Consider the following 25,619-nt stretch of genomic DNA (forward strand, 5'->3'; position numbering starts at 1 on the left):
ACCTGTTTCTGCATTTTTCCCGCGGTCTGTTTCTGCTATTTGCCCCATTCTGTCTCTGTGCTTTTCCCCCTGGCTCCAGTATTTGGATTACCTCTTTTTGCTACATCTCGTGGACACCTTCAGTTGTATTTTGTTCTTGACGTTGTAAGTCTGCTTTCTTTTATTATTAAATATCCTTTTTTTTTTCCGACCACCTTTGCATTTGGGTTCAGTTCCTGCTCAACCTTGACAAAACGACCCAACCACAAAATGGACCCAGCAGGTGATTTTTTTTGATTTGGATCTTCATGAGTTAATTTACACCCTTACTTGTATTCATAGACAATTTAAAAGACACTTAGGATGGGAATACAAGGAGGGGGCTCTGCGCATGGGACTCAGGGAAGTTTCCCTGAGGCCCTGGTTGAGGAGTTCGTTGCCCGGCTGGCTCAAGGACTTTTTGAATACGCATCAGGCCTGCTAGCATCCAGCCAGCCAGCAGCCCAGTTGGCTAGCATCAGGCCTGCTAGCATCCAGCCAGCCTCCCAGTGTGCCATCCAGCCAGCACCCCAGTTGGCTAGCATCAGGCCTGCTTGCATCCAGCCATCCTCCCAGTGTGCCATCCAGCCAGCATCCCAGGTGGCTAGCGTCAGGCCTGCTAGCATCATGGTTTCGAGTGTACAGCCGGTCTCCACGGCGCCAGTCGGAGGACCAATCGACACATTCCCTGTCGTTGTTTCGGCCGACGTCTGCTCCTCCTCGTCCTCAGTGGGTAGGGCAAAGAGTGGCGTTTCGGTTGAGGAGCTTTATGACGTGATACGACAACTCCAGGGATTTTTGGATTATTCGGCTCGGGCTACGAACAGGTCAACAACGTCGGCAGCCTCCAGCTGTCCTCCATGTCTCCAGTCGGTGGGCCGATCGACACGTTCTCCGTCGGTGGTCCGACCGACGCCTGCTTCTCCAGTCGGGGGGCCGATCAACACGTCATTCATCAGTGGTCCAGCCGAACCGTCCTCGTCCCCAGTCGGTGGGCTGATCGACACGTTCTTCGTCGGTGGTCCGGTCGACATCTGCTCCTCCTCGTCGCCAGTCGATGGACCGATCGACACGTTCTTCGTCGGTGGTCCGGTCGACATCTACTCCTCCTCGTCGCCCGTCGCAGGACCGATCGACACGTCCGTCATCGCTGGTCCGGCCGACGCCTGTTCCACATCTTCAGTCGGAGGACCGATCGACATGTTCCCCGTCGGTGGTCTGGCCAGTGTCTGATCCTCCTCGTCTTCAGTCGATGGACCGATCGACAGGTTCTTCGTCGGTGGTCCGGTCGACATCTGCTCCTCCTTGTCGCCAGTCGATGGACCGATCGACACGTTCCTCGTCGGTGGTCCGGTCGACATCTGCCCCTCCTCGTCTCCAGTCGGAGGACCGATCGATGCGCCGCTCGTCGGTGGTCCGGTCGACATCTGCCCCTCCATGTCGCCAGTCGGTGGGCCGAGCGACGCGCCGCTCGTCGGTGGTCCAGCCAAGCTCTGCTCTACGTCGTCGGTGGTCGGGCCAAACTCTGCTCCTTCTTGCCAGTTGGTGGGCCGATCGACGCGTCGCTCGTTGGTGGTCCAGCCGAACTATGCTCCTTCTCGCCAGTTGGTGGGGCGATCAACGCGTCCCTCGTCGGTGGTCCCCCGGAACTGCTATGCCTGCCTGCCAGGCCTCCTGGCCGTCCCCCAGAACTGCCATGCCTGCCTGCAAGGCCTCCCGGCCTTCCCCCATAACTGTAGTGCCTGCCTGCAAGGCCTCCGGGCCTTCCCCCAGAACTGTCGTGCCTGCCTGCAAGGCCTCCGGGCCTTCCCCCAGAACTGTCGTGCCTGCCTGCAAGGCCTCCGGGCCTTCCCCAAGAACTGTCGTGCCTGCTTGCAAGGCCACCGGGCCTTCCCCCAGAACTGTCGTGCCTGCCTGCAAGGCCACCGGGCCTTCCCCCAGAACTGCTACGCCTGCATGCCCGGCCTCCGGGCCGTCCCCCAGAGCTCCTGTGTCATGATTCCGTGTTTTGGTTTCCTGTTTTATTCTGAAGTCCCTTCCCACGTGTTGATTCACTTCCTATCCTGTGTCTTGTTTCTGGTGTCTTATTTTTCCTGTGCCTCCTGCCCCTGTGATTGTCTGCACCTGTTCCTAATGTGTCTCACTTGTGTTCTATTTGCCCCGCCCTCCTTGTGTGTATTTAGTCTCTGTGCTTCCCTTTGTCTGTGTTGGGTCATCTGTTGTGTTTCCCCAGTCTGTCCTGCGACGTCTGTTCCTGTTGTTTTCCTGGTCGTCTTCCCCGGTCTGTTTCCCCCCTGGTCTGTTTCTGCAGTTTTCCCCGGTCTGTTTCTGTGCTTTTCCCCCTGGCTCCAGTATTTGGATTACCTCTTTTTGCTAAATCTCGTGGACACCTTCAGTTGCATTTTGTTCTTGACATTGTAAGTCTGTTTTCTTTTATTATTAGATATCCTTTTTTTTCCGACCACCTCTGCATTTGGGTCCAGTTCCTGCTCAACCTTGACACTAAGTAGCAATGATTTCATGAGTTTCTTTATTATGATTATTACCATCAGAGAAAAAAATTGACCAGCTTCTTCCCACTAATAGCACAGACACACTGTCAAGTACAGTAGCTTCTGAACCAATAGTATCGCCTAATTTATATTTAGAATGCTTCTCCCCTATAGATCTGGCTGAGCTGACTTCACTTGTCACTTCATCCAAGCCATCAACCTGTCTTTTAGATCCTATTCCATCAAGGCTATTTAAGGATGTATTACCTTTAATTAATAATTCCATATCAGATCAGATCAATTTATCTATATTAACAGGCTATGTACCAAAGGCCTTTAAGGTGGCAGTAGTTAAACCTCTGCTCAAAAAACCGACTCTAGACCAAGATATCTTAGCTAACTATAGACCCATATCAAACCTCCCCTTTATCTCTAAAATCCTTGAAAAAAACTGTTGCTAACCAGTTATGTGACTATTTACACAGGAATAGTCTGCTTGAAGACTTTCAGTCAGGGTTTAGAAAACATAGTACAGAAACAGAAGGTTACCAACGACCTTCTCATGGCCTCAGACAGTGGACATGTTTCTATTCTATTCCTTTTAGATCTTAGTGCTGCATTTGATACCATCGATCACAAAATTCTGTTACAGAGACGAGAACACATTGGGATTAAAGGAACAGCACTAGAATGGTTTAAGTCCTACTTATCTGATAGATTTCAGTTTGTTAACGTTAATAACAAATCTTCCATTCATGCAAAAGTGAGACATGGAGTACCACAAGGTTCTGTACTGGGGCCGATACTTTTCACTTAATATATGCTTCCTTTAGGCAATTTTATAAGAAAAAACCACATCAATTTCCATTGCTATGCTGATGATACCCAGCTGTATTTATCTATAAAGCCAGATGAAACTAATCAGGTAGACAAACTTCAGGACTGTATTAAAGACATAAAGGCCTGGATGACTTATAATTTTTTACTTCTAAATTCAGAAAAAACTGAGGTCATTATACTCGGCCCTAAGCACCTCAGAGAAACATTATCTGATCATATAGTTAGCTTGGAATGCATTACCTTGGCCTCCAGCTCTACTGTGAGAAACCTTAGGACTAGTCCTTTGACTCACACATAAAACAAGTCTCTAGGACAGCCTTCTTTCACCTGCGCAATATCAAGAACATTAGAAACATCCTATCTCAAAAGGATGCTGAAAAACTAGTCCTAACCTACAAAGCCCTTAATAATCAAGCTCCATCATATTTTACAGAGCTCATAGTTGCATATTATCCCAATAGATCACTTCGCTCTGTAAATGCAGGACTACTTGTGGTTCCCAGAGTCTGTAAAAGTAGAATGGGAGGCAGAGCCTTCAGCCACCAGGCTCCTCTCCTCTGGAACCAGCTCCCAGTTTGTGTCATATAGTTGTGCTATAGTTATAGCTGCTCAGGTGTTTAATAAACCATTTCTTTATTATGGTGCTATAGGCCTAGACTGCTGGGGGAACTTATATCATGAGCATCTTTCTCCCTCTCCCATTTTCTCATTCTCCCTCTCTCTCTCTCTTTATTTCTCTCTCCTTCTCACACTTTTTCATTCTCTCTATCTCTCTCTCTGCCCCCATGTATCTACATTACATGTCACTAACTCTGTTTTCTCTCTCTCCTAGTAGATCTGACCCCAGAGCTGCTGGATCCAAACCCATCATTATTATTATTAATAACATCATTGTATTTATCAGTGTCAGTTTTCACTAATTATAAGTATCAGTCTGGTAGAAATTAAAGCAACTGTTATACAACCCCCCTATCCCCCGATATGTTTACAGTACATGTAACTAACCCTGTTTGTGTTTTCTATCTCTCCTAGTGTATCTCTGACCCCAGAGCTGCAGGACCCAAACCCGTCATTATTATTGTTATTATTATAAATATTATTATTAATATTAATATCATCACTAATAATAACAACAACATAATTGTATTTTATTTTTTAATTATAAGTATCAGTCCGGCAGAGATTAAAGCGGCGGTTGTGCAACTGTCCTCTCTCTCTCTTCTCTCCTACTGTCTCTCCTACCACCCTCTTTCTGCCCACGTCTCCTCTCTTCACCATTTCTCTCCTCACCCCAACCGGTCGAGACAGATGACCGCCCACAACTGAGTCTGGTTCTGTCAGAGATTTCTTCCTGTTAAAAGGGAGTTTTTTTTCTCTCCACCGTCACCAAGTGCTTTGCTCATTGTGGGATTTATTGGGTTTTCCCTGTAATATTGCAATATTGATCTCACTATGTAAAGTGCCTTGAGACAATGTATGTTGTGATATGGCGCTATCCAAATAAAATTGAATTGAATTGAATTATTGCTAATGGGCAAGAATTTAAAAGATATGCATCAGAATTAGAATCTCGACTGGATATCATATCTATGCAAGAAACATGGTTAAGGCTTCACCTTGATTTTGTCTAACCAGGATATACCTCGACATGACAGAGTAGACAATCAAGGAGGTGGCTGTGTTACATTTGTTAAAGATAATAGTGTTTCGAAGCTTATCATCACCATCAGACATGTAAAGTGTAATTATTGAAGTGTGTAATGCAGATGCCAACATTAAAATAATCAACTTTTATAACCCATGCAAGAAGTTGAGTGTTGAAATGCTTAATACAATCAAGCATGATAATAGAAAAGAAATATGGTGCACGGATTTTAATGCACATAACAGTCTCTGGGAGAGTAAACACACGGATAATAATGGAAATGTGGTGCAGGAATTATTGGAAGAAATATCACTAGTCTGTCTCAATGATGGCAAAGGAACAAGACTAGATATACATAGCTTATCTTCTCTGTATTTAACATTAGTATCCAGAAATTTTGTATGTTCATCTGAATGGAATGTTGATGATAACTCTAGCATAGGAAGTGATCATTTTCCAATTCTGTATTCTATAAATCTCAACGTTTTTGCCCAGGAAAGATACAAGCTAAAGGAATGGTGCTTTGAAAAAGCTGATTGGGATACATTTCGAGAATACTGTATAGAGCAAGCTAGTTCGATTTCAATGGATGGTAATATAGAAGAATGTGCTTCTGTAGTGACTAATCTGATTCTGAATGCTGCATTGAAGAGCATACCCATAAGCAGTATAACTGGGAATAGAAAAGTAGTGCCATGGTGGAATGAAGAATGTACTAAAGCTGTTAGAGAAAGAAATAGAGCTTTACGAGTACTGAGGAGTAACTTGAATCAAGGAAACTTAATAGACTACCAAAGGAAAAAAGCTCTGACTCGTAGGATTATTAAAACTCGTAAAAATGACACATGGAGGGAGTACTGTGGTACTATAGGCAAATAAGTGAAATAAGGTGATGTTTGGAATATGTTAAAGAAGATGAGTGGCAAAAGTAATACACTAAAATACCAATATTAGAGGATGGAGAAACAATAGCTATAAATGACAAAGAAAAGACTAATTTGCTGGGTAAGAGTTTGGCCAGTGTACATAATGGAAATCAATTGGATGAACTGCATAAGACAAGGAAAGAGGAAATACTAAGTGAAAACCGGAATATAATTAGGAAAAGGATAATGTATACTCAAATCTCGATGCCGAGCTGACTATGAGTGAGTTAGAAATAGTGTTGCATGGCACTGGGGATACAGCAACAGGTCAGGACCAACTAAGTTATGTGATGTTTCGTAAATTGCCTGATCGAGTATCAAGACTTGTCCTGGAATTATTTAATAAGATATGGAGAGAAGGGGTCATGCCAAAAAGTTGGAAGACTGCACTTTTTTTGCCTTTTAGTAAACTCGGTAAAGATCCAAATAAGCCTGGAAACTACAGACCAATTGCCTCGACCTCTCATATGTGTAAATGGATGGAAAAGATCTTGGTCCGGAGACTTAATTATATACTAGAGCAGAGAAGTCTAATAACATCATATCAGAATGGTTTCAGGAAAGGGAGATCAACTATGGATGCTGTTGTGAAAGTTAGCAATGAAATGTCATTCTTTCATGACATTCAAGATGAAAGAACTGATGGTGATTGTATTCTTTGACATTGAAAAAGCCTGTGATTCCATGTGGAAAGAAAGACTGTTAATCCAAATGAATAGAATGGGTATCAGTGGAAGATTGTTTAACTGGGTACTAGACTTCCTTTCTGAAAGAAAGTTTAGAGTTAAAGTAGTGCTGGAGATATCTGAAGAATATGACATAGTTAATGGAATTCCCCAAGGAAGAGCCAGTTTTATTTAATATAATGATTAATGATATTTTTTATAAATCTAGATAGAAGGATTTGCTCATCCTTATATGCAGATGATGGAGCTATTGGGATTAGGGGGAGAGATGATACAAATGTTTTGAAAAAGATAAAGGAGGCTATTCTAAAAGTAGAACAATGGTCATACAATTGGGGATTCAAACTTTCACCTGCTAAGTGTTGTTATATGTACTTCACCAGGAAGAGAAAGATAGGTGAACAGAGTCTTAATTTATATGGGCAACCAATAGAAAAAGTAAAGGAATTTAAGTACTTGGGGATCTGGTTTGATGAAAGGTGTACATGGGAGTTGCATGTTGAAAAACTAGAAACAAAATGCAAAAAAGTAGTGAATTTAATGAGAGCTATATCTGGATATAACTGGGGAGCAGATAAGCAGGCATTAATATAATATATATATAAGTCATTGATGAGATCAGCAATAGATTATGGATGTTTTGTTTATGGAGCAGAAGATAAATCACACTTAAACAAAATTGAAAGGATGCAAAATAAAGCCTTGAGACTCTGTATTGGTGCAATGAGGACAACTCCAACTAATGCTGTGCTGGTGGAATCAGGTGAAAGCCCACTAGAGCGCAGAAGGGCCAAACTTTCATTAGCACTGGATTCGATTAAGAGGATGTGGGGATGAAAACACCAAAAGTGTCATAAACAAATGTTGGGAATATAACAGTTTTAAGGGAAATGGTTTTGGATGGAAGATAAAAGATAAAATTGAAAAATATGGTATTAAAGAAATTTGTTTTAATTCCTCTTTGCCATTAAGTAATGTTCCACCATGGCTTTTCCCTAAGGTTAAAGTTGATTTTAGTATTATGAACCTAAAGAAGGATTGGGTGGAAAGGGAAATAGGACAATATGCAAATAAGTACATAAAGAATCATTTTTACAGGTATTTACAGATATTTACTGATGGGTCAAAAGATCAAAACGATCGTGTTGGTACAGGAGTTTACATCCCGCTTTTTCAAATTCAACTGAGCAATAGGATAACAGATCAACTATCAGTTTATTCGGCAGAGATGATGGCAGTTATTTTTGGGCTTCAGTGGGTGGAGGAAGTCAGACCAGACAGGGTGGTGATGTGTGTTGACTCTGCAGCAGTGGTATTGAGCTTACAGACTATGAAGTCAGTCACGGAAGATTTGATGGATGAACATACATTGTCTCAAGGCACTTTACATAGTGAGGTCAATATTACAATATTACAGGGAAAACCCAACAAATCCCACAATGAGTAAAGCACTTGGCGACGGTGGAGAGAAAAAACTCCCTTTTAACAGGAAGAAATCTCTGACAGAACCAGACTCAGTTGTGGGCGATCATCTGTCTCGACCGGTTGGGGTGAGGAGAGAAATGAGGAAGAGAGGAGAGGTGGGAGGAAAAGAGGGTGGGAGGAGAGACAGTAGGAGAGAAGAGAGAGAGAGGACAGTTGTACAACCGCCGCTGTAATCTCTACCAGACTGATACTTATAATTAAAAAATACAATTATGTTGTTGTTATTATTAGTGATGATATTAATATTAATATTAATAATAACAATAATAATGACGGGTTTGGGTCCTGCAGCTCTGGGGTCAGAGATACACTAGGAGAGATAGAATGGGGATAGAGGTAGAATTTTGCTGGGTACCTGTTCATGCGGGAATAAAAGGTAATGAATGTGCAGATAGTGGCAAAAACAGCACTAAGTACTAGACGTATCACTGATATTCCATTTGGAAAAGGTGAAGGCAAAGCACTAATCAAACAGAAAATATCTTAATTTTGGCAGAAGAAGTGGGATGAGGACAGTACGGGTAGAACTTATTATGGAATACAAAACACATTCAGAGCACAGAGTATTAAGGGACGAAGTAGAAGAGAGGAGGTAGTTTTATCAAGATTAAGGTCCGATCACACTGGTTTAAATTAGACATTATTTTTATTGGGAAAAGTAAACTCAGAAGTTTGTACAGTTTGTAGTAAAATAGAAAAAATGCTGAACATGTAATTATGCACTGTATTAAATATAGCGAAGAAAGGGCAAGGTTGCAACAAAGGGTGATAAAGGCAGGACGAGATTGGAATTTGGCAGGGATACTGGGAACTAAGGGAGATAAGGTGTGGGAGACGCAGAGAGGGGTAATAGAGTTCCTAGGTAACACTGGTTTGTTTTACAGAATATAGCGGTTGAGGGTTGTTGTTTTTTTGTTTTTTTTTGTATTTGTTTTGTTTTGTTTCATTATTATTATTCTATAATATAATTTAATGGAAAACTAAATCCTGTCCTTCATACTCCGGTTCAGTAGGTGGCGGTATGCACCTTTAAAGTTGGCATTGCAATCCGCCAGAAAACTCAAAGTAGAAGAAGAAGAAGACTCAGTTCCAGATTGTTCTATGCATCAATGACAGACTTTCCAGCGTTTGGACTGATTTCCCTGCTTTGACCCTGCTTCACCCAGACTTCCCTCCCTCGTCTCTGCCACGGTAAACACCTCTGCCTTCTGCCCCCGACTACAAGCTTTGTCAGTGTGTTTCTGGAGCACAGTCTGCCTGTCTGCTCGGCAGCCTGGCTTCTCCCCGCACCTGCTCTTCGTTGTGAGTTTCCAGCCATCAATGCTGTGGGTTGCCTCATCTTACAGACTGTAAGCAGTGTTACACCCCGGTCGTCTGGACTGCTCCTGGGTGCCTGCTCTTCCACCTAGTATACGCTACAAGCTTCCTTTAGCCTGTTTTCTCTGCCAACCTGCTGGTCTGCTGCCAACTCTCCCCGTGGTGTACTGCTCTTGGGTTCAATCCCCCCCCCCCCTTACAATAATAGGGAAATGTAAAAAAAAAAACTAGAGCTGGGCAACGATTAAAATTTTTAATCGCGATTAATCACATTATTTCCCTGATTAATCACGATTAATCACATTTTTATACACAAAATCCAATAATGAATTCAAAAGTAGTGTATAGCGCACTTTTATTTTAAATGTTCTGCCATATGAACGAAAGTGCCATAACATTTGTTGTGCAAACACTTTTTAAACACACAACATATCAGCATATTTTAAACGGTAGCAGAAAAAAAACTGCCCACAAAATCCTGAGCCACATTCATAACATTAAATAGTCAATTTCTGAGGTAACAGCAGAAATATTTTTCTTTTATCAGGGAGCAGCATAACCAGCCTATGTTCAGTACCAAATATCCCTGTTAGAGTGAGGTGAAGCACAAAGAAGTTCACTGCTGGGATTTACTTGCAGGGGACTAGTCTGAAAAGTCCATGTTTACACTGGATTTCCTTTGGTTAAAAAAGAACCAGAAAACCCTTTCAGTGCAGTTTGTAGATTCCTAAAACTTTATGTTTTTTTACTCCTCTGCACTAAGCCAGTTGCTAAGGCACACAAGATTATTTACATTTTCAGATGATAAAGATGCTCTCTTCTTCTGTACAATATGATCAGCAAGAGAAAACAACCTTTCACAGGGGACGGAGGTTGCAGGTGTGGCCAAGTACTTCTGTGCATAGGAGGCCAGCCGGCTGTGTGTGCCTGCATGTTTGGACCACCACTAAAATGGACAGGAATCTGAACTGATGGCGGGCTCTGCTCTGTATCGACGCACACTGTTCTCAATTGAGTCTTCTTCCTGTTCAGAATCAGACTCAGATGAAGCAGCCAATAGGGTTACCTTTTTCTTTGGTGGCTCTGATGTGTTTTCTTCCATAGGTTTCTCTGCAATAACTCTCTGTTCCTTGACTAAGTTGGTGACTGAGGCCCACACCTCACTTCTCTCAGCTCTGGGTATGCACTTGAGGTCCTTGAATCTACGGTCCAATGCAGTAGCAATCATCAGATATGCAATGTTGGCATTTCCCTTGCGTGTCTCCAGGTCTTTTCTGAATGTAGACTTGAACGTGGTCACGTAGGCAGGGTCATCATCTGAGCTCTCCATCAACCGAGAGAGATGACAAAAAGCAGGCAGGGCCACAGAGCATGAGACATACTTGTCTCCTCCCAAAAGTTCAGTCAAATACCTGCAACAGAAAAATCAACTCCACTTCAGTCAAAAATAAATTGCATTCACTTATGCACAAAAAATATCCTCTACATATTCTTGCTGCATTTAAACATTTACACCATTTCTCTCTTACATGCACTCAGACAGGATAGTGAGAAATATGATGTAAAACATACCTGCAAGGCTCCAGTAGCGTTTCCAACCTCTGCAGTTATTTCAGCTGTAGTTGGCATGGCAATCTTGATGTTTGTGGTGAGGACGTCCCTCAGTGGCTGTTCGTTTCTGCGGATGCTTTTTATCATGTCCAGAGTTGAATTACATCTTGTTGGAACGTCTTGAATAAGCGACTCCTTCTTCTGTCCATGTTCAACTTGTTGTTGCTCTAATTCTGCTGCACTTGCAGGACTGTGTTTAAAATGCCCCACATTTTTTCTGCACTTGGCCAGGACATTGTCAAACGCACTGTAATGCAGAGATACTGTGACAGAACGCTGGAGACTGTGCGCAAAGTAGGGGACATGATCAAAAGGCAGATCTCTCGCAGCAGCGATCATATTTCGTGCACTATCTGCGCTAAGTGTGGTGACTTTATTTGACACATTCCACTGCTGTGCAACTTCAATAAAGTGTCCCGCGCACGTTTCAGCATAATGTCTCTCGTCCGTTTTCATTACAGGCAGAGCATGTGAATGCAGCGCCCACTTTTCATCAATATGATGCGCTGTAACTCCGAGGTAGTTATGGTTACCGAGTGATGTCCAGTAGTCCCCAGTGAGAGCCACAGTGGGTGCACGTTGTAAAGTTGTCGCTTTTGCAGTCCTCTCCTTTTCATACAACTTGTGTATTCTTCGTGTGATGGTGCGTCTTGAGGGGATCTCATACCTGCCGTCATTTGTTGCGATTCTCAGAGTGTTTCTCAGACCGACGTCTTCCACTACACTTATCGGCCTGCAGTCTGTAGCTATCCACTTCGCTATGGCATTCGTTAGCTTCTCTTGCTTTTGTTTGTCTAAACTTGTCCCACACGCTGCATCTAACGTAGTCTGCCGAAGCCTCGCTCCACTGTCCGTTTTGTTGAATGGTTTGCTGGTATCAACTGTGTGTTTTGCATTTACGTGATACTTCAGACTGGAAGTACTCCGGTGATAAGAAAATTCAACTTGGCAGTGGTTACAAATAACTTTGGTTCTGTCGACTCCGCCGTCTGGAAGAACTTTAAAATGAAAATGGCCATGTAAAAGTTCCGTACCCTTCTCCATGTTTTTTTATCCGCCAATTATTTTCTTTTCCGTTTCCACAGCAGTCAGCAACAGACTTTTAAAAAATAAAAGCCTGTGAGCAACAGGCTTTTAAAATAATAAAAGAAATAATAAAACCTGCGTTAATGCGCGATAAAATAATTGTTGGCATTAATTAATAACGCTATAATAATGAGTTAAAGTGCCCAGCCCAAACATTATTTTTTTGCAAAATAAACACTCCTTGAAAAGAAAAGTCTTAAATTAATGAATAAATGAAATTAAGTTGTTTCTGGTTCTTTGGACCACAATTGTGTTAGGCCATATTTAGAACCCAGCTATTGCTTTCAAAGTGATGTACAGTTCTGATGCATTTCCCAATCATGTGGCTGCTGTAATCCATTTTGCTCAACAGCCTGTCGAAGATAATCCTGAATGTCTGTATCACCGCATTGATGAAGAGTTAGCCTTGACTCGGGGACTGTATCCAGTTCGCCCTCTTCAACAGGAAACCAACAGTCCCTTGAACCAAACCTGCATAATGACACAAACATTTTACACCAAAGGAAAAAATGTCCCTAAATCAAAATGTCTTTCCCATGAGTGTGGTGCAATGTATGTTATAACACTGCATTTTTAGAAAATATGGTCTATTAATTTTGAGTTGATTTATATTACCTGTGAGGCAAGAGATACAGTTCGTTTGGAATGCCCCCAGGACATGATGCAAGTCTGGATGGTCTGATCTTGTGCTTGTTCCAGAGGTCGGTGCATTCATCCAGGTCTTTCTGCAGAATCTCAATAAGCCCTGATTTTCATCACTGCCAGTGAATTCGCCAGAGTCTCTCAGGTCTCCAAACAGGTCCATCCAAAATTGAGCTCTAGGATTATAATGCAAAGTTAGCCTACTATTTTTTTTACAAAATATTAGATAATGTGATAAGACAGGAATTTGACCAGGATGCATACATAGAAGTTATAAAGCTGAAAACAATGTCTTCAACAAAAGACACTGGCCATAAATTAATGCATGACTTGCCTGCAGTGTCCAGAGCTACAACGCAGTATCTTTAATCCATCACAAAGAAAAGGCTACCGACCTTCCTTTCCTGAAAATGGACCACCATGCCTCGATGCCTTGATTGCATACCGATGAGCCATAATTGTGGCTTGATAAGCCTGCATAGTAGTCTGTATGCTCATGTCTCAGGGTACACTGTATTGCTGCCATTGTGCCATTTCTGTTCCAAGGTCTGTTTGTAGTCTCAGTGGGATCACATCAACACTCTTGACACAATTAATGTAATTGTGGGCGATGACTGATGGGTTGTTGTTGGTAGCCCCACACACAAGCAACATTATCCTCCTTGAAAAGCCATGAATACATCCTGAGAGGGCCAAGCCAAAGGGGTTTCAGTTTGTCATATCCATCTACATGCCATATATAGTTTGGACCCATGGAATGGTTGGTACGCCTCACAAACCTCTGGCGTGTTCTGAAATCCGTCCCTTGCAGATTAAGTTGTTTCAGCAATCTCATTACTGTATGACGTCTAACACGTATCTTGTGTTTTTGCTGTAGCACTTGCCACAAAGTCCGATAACCGAACAGTTGCCCGGGTCCACGCAGCTCTGTCAAGATGGCACGTCTTGGGTGGACAACACATCAACAATCACGTCATAAGTACGACCTGCATCGAAATAATGTTTGATAACAGCGAGTGTATCTTTGGAAGTAAGCCTACTCATGTTTTCACCAGAGACGATTTTCCAGACTGACACCGAGATCCTCCTAGTGGCACAGTTGTGGTGCCAAAAAGTGATCGTCTGCCAGAAAGTGATTTCAGTTACTATTCAATAGCATTTTAGTCTAAACAAAAGGGCCCACGGACTATTCAAATATGAGTTTTGAAGGCCATAAACAGAACTTCTGGGGTAGACAAGTAGAGTCCAAGGTGTGAATACCAGTGTAAAGCAAAGCATCTGCAATGTTTTGGAGCTTGGAGTAGCAAATCTGATCACACTGGGTCATCTTATCATGTGTTGTGCAGGGTCCTACCACTAAGTCCGGAGTGAACACAGATGTGGATCAAAGGGGATGTCCAGCACCATCAGGTCTGGTCTGTCCACTGTACGCTGTAAAAAACACAAAAGTATAGTCAGACAGAAGGAGAGTGACATGCACACTGTATATCTGAATAACTTGAATGTCAGTAATAAAATGGAAAAACATTACCGCACTTTAACTTACGAGGTCCACCTTCTATGTCTCCACTCTCCAGTAACTTGAACGGTGGTTGCTGCTCCTGTTAGCAGTGCTGCTAATAACATTAGCCATTTCAACCAGGGTCACATCTTACGCCTCGTCTTTGAAGGAGGCCAGTTGTAAAACAGATATAGCTCTGAGTCTCCATTACGGCCCCTGGGCTTTTATCAACAGTGGAAAGACCACCGACCATTTGTGCTAAAAAGCCGGGTTTTACAGAGAGCATTAACTCCACCAGCGTGAACACAGCCTCACCAGGAAAGACCCGTCCAATCGGCGAGAACCATGTGATACAGACCACTACCTTTCCGGTAGACATTGATGGCATAGTGTTTACTCTTTCGGCGTAGTGTTTACTCTTTTGGCGTTGTGTTTTCTCTTTTGGCGTTGTGATTTGCACTTCAGGGCCACTCTGCAGCAGGCTGCCTACTTGGCCGATAAGTTTGCTCTCACACATAGAATGGTGTTCACCAAGCAGGACGTGCCTTCCTCTTTCACTCCTCCAAAAAATGGTGATATGCCTGTTGACCTTGCTCCTGTACACTCGCCAGGTTGTAAAAATGAAAGGCTGTGTTTTTATTACCACAAGCCTGGGCATGTGGTATTGGATTGTCAGATTTTAAAGCGAAAGCAAGTGACTGCCTCACAGCAGCCAAAAGGTGTGGGGATCATTAAGATAGTGTCCCCTATTAGTCAGGGGACTAGTTCTGCTGATGAAGAACCAGATGAGTCTTTCAAACCTTTTATTTTTTCTGCTTCTGTGTCTCTTACAGGTAGGCCTGAGGACCAGCATCCTATCACTGTGTTACAGGACATTAATCAGAAGTATTGGGATGAGAGTTGTGCCTGCCCCTCTCCAGCGGTTGCACATAAGCTCTAAGATAAAGACTGGTTTCTTCCATGTAACAGTTCTGTCTCGTTTTCCTGTCAATGGCGTAGACTTCATAATGGGTAATGATATTTTTGGGGGAAAAGTGTATCTTACTCCTACAGAATGCAGAATACAAGTGGATGCTAGCGCCTCTGGGGCCGGTGCTGTACTGTTGCAGGACGGTGAGGGTGATGTGAGCCATCCGGTGTGGTGCTTATCACAAAATACTAGGTGTTTGTACTTGTGGGGGGGGGGGGGGGGGGTGTTACGTAGGGGTACATGTTTTTGTTGTGTGTCTCCTCCCTGTCTTTCTCCAGGTTGCTGCACCAGTGATTAATTAAGTGAGCACAGGTGTGCTAACTCTGTTCCTGGAGAAATGGCATGGAGGACACCCTGAGATCTCTCTCACCTCTCTCCTCTCCTGCATGGTGTGCAGACTGGCAGCTGACAGTGCTGCGTGAAAACCTGTGTGGTTTGTGGACCTTTTGGTTTTAATCCTTTTTTGCCTAAAAAGGAGGGTGATTAAGTTTTGCAGGTCTTATTGACATTGTACTCTAATTATTTAACCTTTTGTTTGTATTCTCATTATAGATCGGCCTCTGCCTGTTCGTGGCAAGCTCGCTTTTTGTTCAAGGTTCTGCAGAGCAGTGACCCTTGTTGTTTCTGTGTTACAATTTATTAATAAATTGTCCAACAAATGTCTCCCATCCTTCCTTCTACCTAACATCAATGGTTACTCCTTAATCCATATTGGGACGTAACAGTAACGTTAGCCAACGTTACGTTAGCTTGTGAATAATTTATAGCTAACAGTGTTCACCAGATGTCTTCATTATAGTTGTGAGCATGTGGTTTGATGGCTTATCTATATTAGCTTTGAAAGGGACGTAGGGATCAATACCTTGTATGTAATCTAACTAACGTCATCTGATTTTACTTTCCTTTTTGGGGAAATTATTATGTTGTGTAAAAAATACTACTTCAATAATACTGAAAGTATTCTTTCTTACCCAGTATTGACTGGGAAGATGATACATGGCAGCCTGATCAGGAGACTGAGTCTGTGTCATGTTGGAGGAGGATGAAACCAGGAAAGTTGACACAGGTCCATGTTCGCTGGCCTGGATTACAATCATCACATACCCAGACCAGCCAAGAGAAAGGATGATGGCTCAATTCCAATAATCCTATCATTTGAGTCAAGGCAATAATTTACATTGATTTGAGAAAGACAGGCATTAGATTTAGTGTGCTGATGGCATTTCATGTGGAAATGCAAAGTACCGTTCAATGTAAGGTAATATTAACATTTCACTAAGGTTGACCTCAGTTCTCTCATGCCAGGTACGACAAGTTGTGCATGAAGAAGTCAAGGACCTTAAGGTTATAAATACTGAAAGTTGCCTGCTATGACGAGGGTGCCATGGACCAGAGCAATGAGGCCAGTCAATCCCCGTCAACATGGGGTTCTGTCAGGTGTCCCTCCCCCATCCAGGAGCTGTTGGAGAAGCAAGTCAGCAAAGGACTAGGTGAATCAGCTTACGAGACTGTAGGTTGAGATGAAGTGGTAACTTGTGTACAAAAGTAAGTTTAAAATCCATATGGCTATGTTGTAAAGACTTGTTAACATGCTAACATTTCGGCCAGATGATGTTTTTTTATATTTTACAGATTCTTAACCTCTGATCTACTCGTTATGATCTACAATAGTTATCTAAAGAAAGTCATAGCACAGTCATATGAAAGTGTGTCTTGTCTGCCAACAAAAATGCACTAACAAATCACTAAAACAATTATTCTTGGCTTCCACAAAAGGTGACAGAAAACTCTTATAAATGTTTGTCACTGCATGAAATGCTGCCAAAGTTGTAGTGTTGTCAGTCTTTGACAGCAATGTTGGTGGGTAATGATTTGTTATTATGATATTATTTCTATAGTACGACCTTGACTGAAAATTTGTGCTTACTTATAAAATCATATTCGCCGCAGTAGATATGAGATGTGACATGCAAATTGCCACTAATATGTTTGTGAATGAGTGACAAATCTGCTGACTGCTGACAATTTGGTAGCCAATTACACCCAACCTATTATCCAGAAGCCCTAACCCTAACCCTAATTTTGAAAATGTTCTAGAAATGTGGGAACATAGGGCTGTCGGAACATATGGCTGTGGGACCATTGGGCTGTGGGAACATAGGGCTGACGCCCTTGGGACCTGCCCGACAGCGTTATGAAAACCACACTTCTTGCTGGAACTTGAGGCGTTGCAGCATTTATTATTGCATATAGACTGCGACATGCACATTACCAGCTACTACAAGCCTCTAGCCACGCACACCGCCATTCTCACTACTCCTGCTCCACACACACACACACACACACGTAACGCTAAGTCCCGTTCAAAGCTAATATAGATAAAAAATCAAACAACATTTGCTCATAACTACAGTGAAGACACCCAGCAAATACACGGTACGGAAGTAGCTCACAGTACCAGGTGTTTTAAGATTAGTTAGTTTTTAGACTAGTTTTCTTTTCTTTATATTGTTTGTTTGTTTTTGTCAATCTGTTTTACTTCCCCCTCTAACAATAACATCACGTTAGTTGAACTTTGCCAGGCAGTCAGGGTGGGCTTGAGTTGGGCAATGGTAAATTTGTTTGCAGTGAAAGTACTCGTTTAGACTCTCTTCATGTTAGATTCTCTTGATTGATTCACTATGGGCCTTAATAATCTTCTATATCATAAAAAAACGAAAACATGTTTACACTTCTCATAACAATAGAACAATCCGTAATGTGTGTTTTGCACCGTTGGTTCCGCAAAGCAGCTCTCTCTCTCTTTTCTCTCTCTCACTCTATCAATGTTTTCAATTCAAAGAGCTTTATTGGCATGAAAGTTTAAACAACAAAAAGAAAACAAAACACAATAAACAGTAACATGAACGTATATTAATTATATGTACGGTGTGTGTGTCGGTCATTCACTGTCCCTCAGGTTGTGGCATGTTGATACATATTGTGCAGCAACATGCTCTGTCTCCTTCTCCCATGAGTATTTTTAGTTTTGAGATGTCATTCGGCTCTTTGAAATCTAACATCACTGAGTCTAACTTGTTAAAATAGATCTTCCTCATATCATTGAGTGATTTACAATGTAGGAGAAAGTGCATCTCTGTCTCAACCTCACCTCTCTCTCGCTCTCTCTCTGTCACGCGTGAATAACAAAGTTCGGTGAAGCTCGACTTCACGGAACCCTCAACCGGAGAATCAGCTGTTGTCACCGTTGCATAAACGCGCTGTAGTCGTGATGGATAGTGTGTCTTACATTGACGAGTCTCAGCTCCACATCGCTGATCAGCTGTTTATTTTAAATGTATCATACTGAATGTAACACATGTCCTAACTCAACACTGCACTTTCTTGGACCTTTAAAAACACACATGACATGAACTGTTCTCGAGACATGGAATATATTAAATGAAAATCATAATACAGACAGAATTATGCAACGAATGATATTTTCAAAATAGCTACTTTCCCCTGTTATTGTAATAGTATGTGGGTGGTGGTCTGTGTCCAAATTACACATATATAGGTTGTTAGGATATTAATGGTGGTGATCATCATTCACACTCATAGTTGTGTTTATGATTATTTCTTTACTATATCACACAATTGTTTCCTGGTACAGTATAAAGTTATTATGAATCTAAACTCCTAAATGTATATCAAAGTTTACCAGATTGATGGATTTACCTTTTGTATATTTTCTTTTCCTCCTTTAAAAACCAGAGGAATCTGCTGAGTGTCAGGAGCTACTGATGGTTGGTTCTAATTCAGCTCAACAGACTGTCGTCCAGGATCTATCTGTCTGTGTGTGTGATACAACAGAGAATGTCAAATTGTTGTTGAAGGAAGCACTGGGATTTATAGAAACCATGCATTGCTATGGAAACAGCAGCTTGAAGCTAGTCCTTCTCTTAAACCAGACATACACTTCTCCAGTGGAAAACGGCCATTAAAGTCAAAAGCCTGCTCTACACTAGCTGCAGCTGGTAATAAGAGTTTTCCAGGCAAATTGTGTGCCCTCCCAATTTACCCATATATCAAAGTAATACTCTCACCTTAGCCTCAGCCAGTTCTTGCCTCTTCAAATGTTTCTATAATTAAATTGAGCATGAAATTAGAAAATATTAAAAATGTCAATTTTTTTCAAGAATACTATATGGATGCATATATTGCAGGTAATTGGAATAATTTACATTATAATATTGTTGTAATGATATTAGTGTTAAATTGCTGCATTTTAGATATTAAAAAGACTCATATAGACTTACAGTATTTCAAATGTACAACATAAAAATGTAAGTACTGCACTGTATTTTTATTTCAACAATTCAAATGTATTAATACTTTAGATGGTGCTGTTTATTACTCAGTTCTTTTTATTTTATTATTATTATCTGCTCTGCACTTATCTGCTCTGCACTTGTGATAACATTGTGTACTTAATACTGTAAGAAGGTCTCTGTGTTGTGGTGTGCTGCTTGTGCAGTGTGTCGTGTGGATCGTCACCATGCAGTATTGCATGTTTGTCATATGTGGACTATGTCTGTGACTTTGTGTGTGAGTAATGAATCGCACAGAGCATCAGCTTTCCTTGTGTGTGTTTATGTGTGTGTGTGTGTGTGTGTGTGTGTGTGTGTGTGTGTTTGTGTGGCAAGAGCAAAAAGGGGAGAATAGACAGACCAAACTGCCTGTGAAATTTCATCCCAGGACCTACTGGTGTGTGTGTGTGGACTTTTGAGAGCATTTAAAGTAAAATTTAATGTGTAAGTGAGCCATAATTAAACTATAAAAAAAAATATCAGTGTTTATTTAAGTTTAGTTTAAACTCAAAATTGTCAGGACTTTGGGCGCGCTTTCATCAGATTTGACAGACACAGACCCAGTGACCCACCAGTTTTCCATCACATTCTGATTCAAATGTGGCCAACTTGAGTGAACATAAAGAAACAAATCAAATTTTAAATAATCTTTCACAGAAAGATCCCATCAATAATCCTAAAATCCAAGAGGAAATAAGTTTTTAGGCCCTTTAAAGGTTATAAATGATATACCTTTGTATTGTGTCAGGTATTTGCTGAGCTGATTCTGAATTCAACCCTAAAGGAATCCACCTTATGTTCAGCCTGCTGAGGCTAAAACATGTTCTCTAAACTGTTGGGGATGATGCAGAGAGTCTCACGGCTCACACCACTGCTGTTGTGATGAAATAGTTTGAGTTGTGTTAAAGTTACTCAGTAATCTAGTTTTAACACATGCGTTGTATTGTAGACCAGTAGAGTTACAGAGCACTTACAGGTTGCTTAACACCAGGTTCACCAGCTGCCTCCTCTCTCTCCAGGCACATTAGGACATTTGATGTCAGACGCAACCTGCATTCGCTTGAACATGATCTGATTGGCTGATGCCTGTGCTATCCTGTTTTTCTCAACTTCTCCCACTCACAACGTAACCACAACGGATGATGTCACCTCATTGAAAGTGAATGAGCAGTGTTCCCTCTGAAGCCCCCAGCCCATTCTGAGTGCATTGTGAGCTGTGAGTGCTCAGTTACATTTACCTTGATGAAATAAAGCACTCATCATTGTGAAAAACCTCAAATAATCTGTGCTATCACAGATTCACTGAAGCACCACAGACCAACAGGAGGTAGAGTGGGTCATCCATTCACCAGGGGGTTGGGGGGTTGTTCCAGCCCAAATACTCCTGTTATTCATCATTTGACCACGTTTCACGTTTCCTGCTGTGACGGGTTGGTGGAACTTCAAAACAGTGCCTCTACGCTGACAGCAGTGTTGTAAATTAAAATATCACAAAATACTAAACACTTTCTTGACTTTATAAAAGCATATAGGTGCCGTTTGTACAAAAAATCACAAGAGAAATGCTTCGGGAAATCTTAGGCAACAATTCAAAATATTTATAGAAGGAAGTGATGTGAGAAAGGAACTGTGCAAGAACAACACTACGGCAATGTTTGAACAACTGCATTTAAACAACAATCGATGCCAAAGTAACCCATTTTAATAGAAATCACCAAATTAAACTACAACACAGAGGTCTCTTTGACCCAAAACGGGCAGTGGAGAAATGTGTCAACAGTAACTTTAGAAAACAGAAATGGAACAGACAAGATAACACTCTACAGTTATTTACATCAAAAACTTTTCAAGAAGGCTTTTCTTATGCTCATAGGCAGCATGTGTCTAAAGCAGAACTCCTTTGGTAACACTTGTTTTCACAGTAACAGTGGTTTACAATGATACAGGTCAATCAACCTTTCCAGTTTTATAAAACACAATAAAAAATGGTGTGATAGCCTGAATATATACAAGTGTTGTGCCTGGACATTGGTGAAAGTACCGTTTGTCTAAGCAATATAATTGATCAGTTATGGCTATCAAAATAATAACATATTAATATTAAAAATGTTAATATTAAATAATAACTTTAATTAATATCAAAGTTACTCGTGGCACTACCCTTCAAAGGAAGGGAAATGATTGCCAAACAAGTTATTCAGTCTCATTAACAATATGCTAACTATCAATTTGGAATTCTGATTGATAATTAAATTAATAATTACCACCAGAATAACCACCTTGGTAATTAGAAGAGGTTGAAGGATTTGGAGTTCTACCGGTCAGAGGTTGGCAATACTCACACTTATGCAACTTTAATAGGCCAGACTGCATATTTAATAACATTTATTTAAAAGACAAGTTGAAACAACAATATCTAATCTAACAAACAAAATATATTTAAGTCTGAATGTGTGTGTGTGTGTGTGTGTGTGTGTGTGCAAGTACACAGACTAGGTGGCCATAAAAGTCAAAGGTCTAAGAAGTACTACAAACAAGATGGCGGTGAACAAAGAAACTACAAAATGGCGGCATCAGAGGTGTCGGCTTATAAGGTTAAAACATTCCTATGCTTAGCCGTGTCCATGGAGAAGAGTGGATTCCAGTCTGCGCGGAGTGGATTTTAATGTTTTGCGACCTGTACAGAGATTCACCCCACAGTCATTGGTAAAAGTCAAACTTTTCAACACTCAATCCATCAAAAATAAATCCACACTGATTGAAGAACACATCAGAGAGAAAGGACGTGACTTCATGTGTCTGACAGAAACCTGGCACCAGCCAGAGGTTAACTCTGCCCTAAATGAAGCCTGTCCCCCCGGTTACAGTTACGTGGAGGCAGTACGCAGCACTGGCCGCGGTGGTGGCCTAGCTGTCATTCACCAACAGGACCTGGAGTTGTCCCCCATCTCGCTGCCTGCAACATCTTCCTGCAAGTGTCTTGCATTTAAAAGTAAGCCCCCCTTTCCCATGACTGTTCTCCTTATCTACCGGCCCCCTAAACCCAAATCTGCTTTCATCACGGAAATGTCTGATCTCCTCACAATACTTTGTACTACCTCTGCCAATACCATAATCCTGGGAGATATAAATATTCATGTCGACAACCCCTCATGTCATCCCGCTGTGGATTTCCTTCAGCTGCTAGACTCCCTCAACTTACAACAACATGTTGATGTCCACACAGATTCCAGGGGACACACACTCCTTCCCCCCACACAAAAACCAAAACGACAGATCCACTTCAGAAAGCTGAAAAACATCAATGCGAAAGCCCTGGCCCTGGACCTTCAACGTCTCTCCTCCGGCTCTACTGACTTCCTTTCTGTTGCTGACTCTGTGGATTTCTACAACCAGTTCCTGAGCAGTCTCCTGGACCTCCATGCCCCCTTAACATACAGGTCAGTCTCATTCACGCGCTCAGCACCCTGGTACACCTGCGAGCTACATGATGAACGCGGCTGGGCATGTCCTTGAGCGACGGCTCAAGGCCTCTGGACTGTTCACAAACAGGCATACAGGGAACACAAGAGGGCGTATGCAGAAGCTCTGAGGGATGCACGGTCCAGGTTTTATTCCACCATCATCAACAACAGCCCCGGTAACTCCAAACAAATTTTTTCAACAATAAACCACCTTCACACCCCCCTCACTCTCCCACTCTGAGACCACAGAGGAGAGGTGCAACATGCACATAACTTTTTTCAAACAAAAAGTTAATAATATCTGCTCACACCTCTTCGCCACTGCTGTCCTGCCTCTCCCAACTGCCGACCCACCGTTTGAGATTGTCCAGCCCCTCTGCTCTTTCTCCGATGCCACTCAGGAAGAAGTGGAGGACATCATCAAAAAAAATCAAGCTGTCTACCTGTGCCCTGGACCCTTTCCCTACAGCCCTGCTGAAGGCCAACATCTCTGCCATCTCTCCATTCATCACCAAGATCATAAACTACTCTCTCCTGGTCGGCCATATCCGATCTGCGTTAAAAACTGCTGTCATCAGACCTCTACTGAAAAAAACCACTACAAGCCCATTTCAAATCTTCCATTCCTATCAAAGGTTCTGGAAAAAACAGTTGCAGCACAACTTCACGATTACCTCAAACACAATAACCTGTTTGAAAAGTTTCAGTCTGGTTTCCGCCCTGGCCATAGCACAGAAACAGCCTTGGCCAGGGTCACCAATGACCTCCTGATGGCAGCAGATACTGGTTCCCCATCTCTACTCATCCTCCTGGACCTAACAGCTGGTTTTGATACAGTAGACCACAACACCCTCCTCCACCAGCTAAATGTATTTTATAGGTTTTCCTTTTAACTATTTATTGACCTTGATCTTTTTTAATTTTAATTTATTGGCCTTGATTTTTTCTAATTGCATTACTGCTGTAATGTAAAGTGCAATACAAATAAAATGTATTATTATTAAGAAGAATAGTTTCTTACTACTTACTCTCTCTACTATTGGGATGCTGTTTGTGTGTCCAGAAAGATGCAGGAGTCGTACGGTGTGGTTTCAGTGTCCTTTTTGTGTCCTCCACAGAGTTAGATGCTCAACACTAACTCTGCTTGGTGGTTCTGAGCTTGATCAGTTGACCAGACTTTGTGTCTGCCACTGATGTAAAACCAGACTTTCCAGCCTTGGTTGGTCCGTTGGCAGGCTCTCGCATCGCTGTCTGTGGAAGTTGCAGCAGTCTGCTTTTGCAGGCCTGCATGGCAGTAAGGGTCCAAGAGCAGTGGTTTCTCCAAGAGGAGAAAGAGAGGTCTTTGCTCTCCGTTGAGAGGTTGGAGAAGAGAGTGTTGTCTTTAAGAAAACGCCGCATCAATTTCCATTGCTACGCTGATGATACCCAGCTGTATTTATCTATAAAGCCAGAAGAAACTAATCGGGTCGACAAACTTCTGGATTGTCTTAAAGACATAAAGGCCTGGATGACTTATAATTTTTTACTTCTAAACTCAGAAAAAACTGAGGTCATTATACTCGGCCCTAAACACCTCAGAGAAACATTATCTGATCATATAGTTACTTTGGATGGCATTACCTTGGCCTCCAGCTCTACTGTGAGAAACCTTGGAGTTACCTTTGACCAGGACATGTCCTTTGACTCACACATAAAACAAGTCTCTAGGACAGCCTTCTTTCACCTGCGCAATATCAAGAACATTAGAAACATCCTCTCTCAAAAGGATGCTGAAAAACTAGTCCATGCTTTTGTTACTTCTAGACTGGACTACTGTAATTCATTACTGCTAGGATGCCCCAATAAGTCTGTGAAAAGCCTCCAGCTAATCCAAAATGCCGCAGCTCGAGTTCTGACAAGAACTAGAAAAAGAGATCATATTTCTCCAGTGTTAGAATCTCTGCATTGGCTTCCTGTAAAATTTAGAATAGAATTCAAAATACTGCTCCTAACATACAAAGCCCTTAATAATCAAGCTCCATCATATCTTACAGAGCTCCTAGTTTCATATTATCCCAATAGATCACTTCGCTCTGTAAATGCAGGATTACTTGTGGTTCCCAGAGTCTGTAAAAGTAGAATGGGAGGCAGAGCCTTCAGCCACCAGGCTCCTCTCCTCTGGAACCAGCTCCCAGTTTGTGTCAGGGATGCAGATACCCTGTCTACATTTAAAGTTAAACTTAAAACCTTCCTTTTTGATAAAGCTTATAGTTAGAACTGCTCAGGTGTTTAATAAACCATTTCTTTATTATGCTGTTATAAGCCTAGACTGCTGGGGGAACTTATATCATGAGCATCTTTCTCCCTCTCCCGTTCTCTCCTTCTCCCTCTTTCTCTCCCTTTATATCTCTCTCCTTCTCCCACCTTTTCAATCTCTCTCTCTCTCTCTCTCTCTCTGCCCCCATGTATCTACATTACATGTCACTAACTCTGTTTTCTCTCTCCCCTAGTAGATCTGACCCCAGATCTGCAGGATCCAAACCCGTCATTATTATTATTACTATCATTATTATTAATAACATCATTGTATTTATAAGTATCAGTT

At 42.0% G+C, this 25,619-nt stretch overlaps 2 protein-coding genes and 1 long non-coding RNA gene across 4 annotated transcripts; all 3 read left to right on the forward strand.

The window, feature by feature from the left end:
- Positions 1 to 3,327: 3,327 nt before the first annotated feature.
- On the forward strand, positions 3,328 to 4,078 carry LOC118286277 (the record flags this gene model as incomplete). The annotated part of the gene is given in 2 exon segments (XM_035610593.2): positions 3,328 to 3,621; positions 3,624 to 4,078. Coding segments are annotated over 2 exon segments (609 nt in total), but the record flags the coding sequence as incomplete, so codon positions are not given.
- A 4,365-nt stretch (positions 4,079 to 8,443) lies between these two features.
- On the forward strand, positions 8,444 to 20,562 carry LOC118286679. 2 transcript variants are annotated; one of them, XR_004785431.2, is made up of 5 exons: positions 8,444 to 9,283; positions 13,626 to 13,727; positions 14,095 to 14,158; positions 15,083 to 16,764; positions 18,976 to 20,562. It is a non-coding gene; the product is annotated as an uncharacterized LOC118286679 (long non-coding RNA). The 2 variants fall into 2 exon arrangements; XR_004785430.2 differs by lacking the exon at positions 14,095 to 14,158 and having other exon boundaries at positions 8,445 to 9,283.
- Positions 20,563 to 22,364: 1,802 nt separating this feature from the next.
- Positions 22,365 to 25,289, forward strand: LOC118286550. The gene is made up of 4 exons (XM_047337818.1): positions 22,365 to 22,563; positions 22,798 to 23,011; positions 23,437 to 23,572; positions 24,393 to 25,289. Exons 1-4 carry the CDS (start codon positions 22,365 to 22,367, stop codon positions 25,287 to 25,289), a joined length of 1,446 nt encoding a protein of 481 aa, XP_047193774.1.
- Positions 25,290 to 25,619: the final 330 nt, after the last annotated feature.

This window comes from Scophthalmus maximus, chromosome 15, assembly GCF_022379125.1.
Source record: "Scophthalmus maximus strain ysfricsl-2021 chromosome 15, ASM2237912v1, whole genome shotgun sequence".
In the NCBI taxonomy this organism is placed as follows: Eukaryota; Metazoa; Chordata; class Actinopteri; order Pleuronectiformes; family Scophthalmidae; genus Scophthalmus; species Scophthalmus maximus.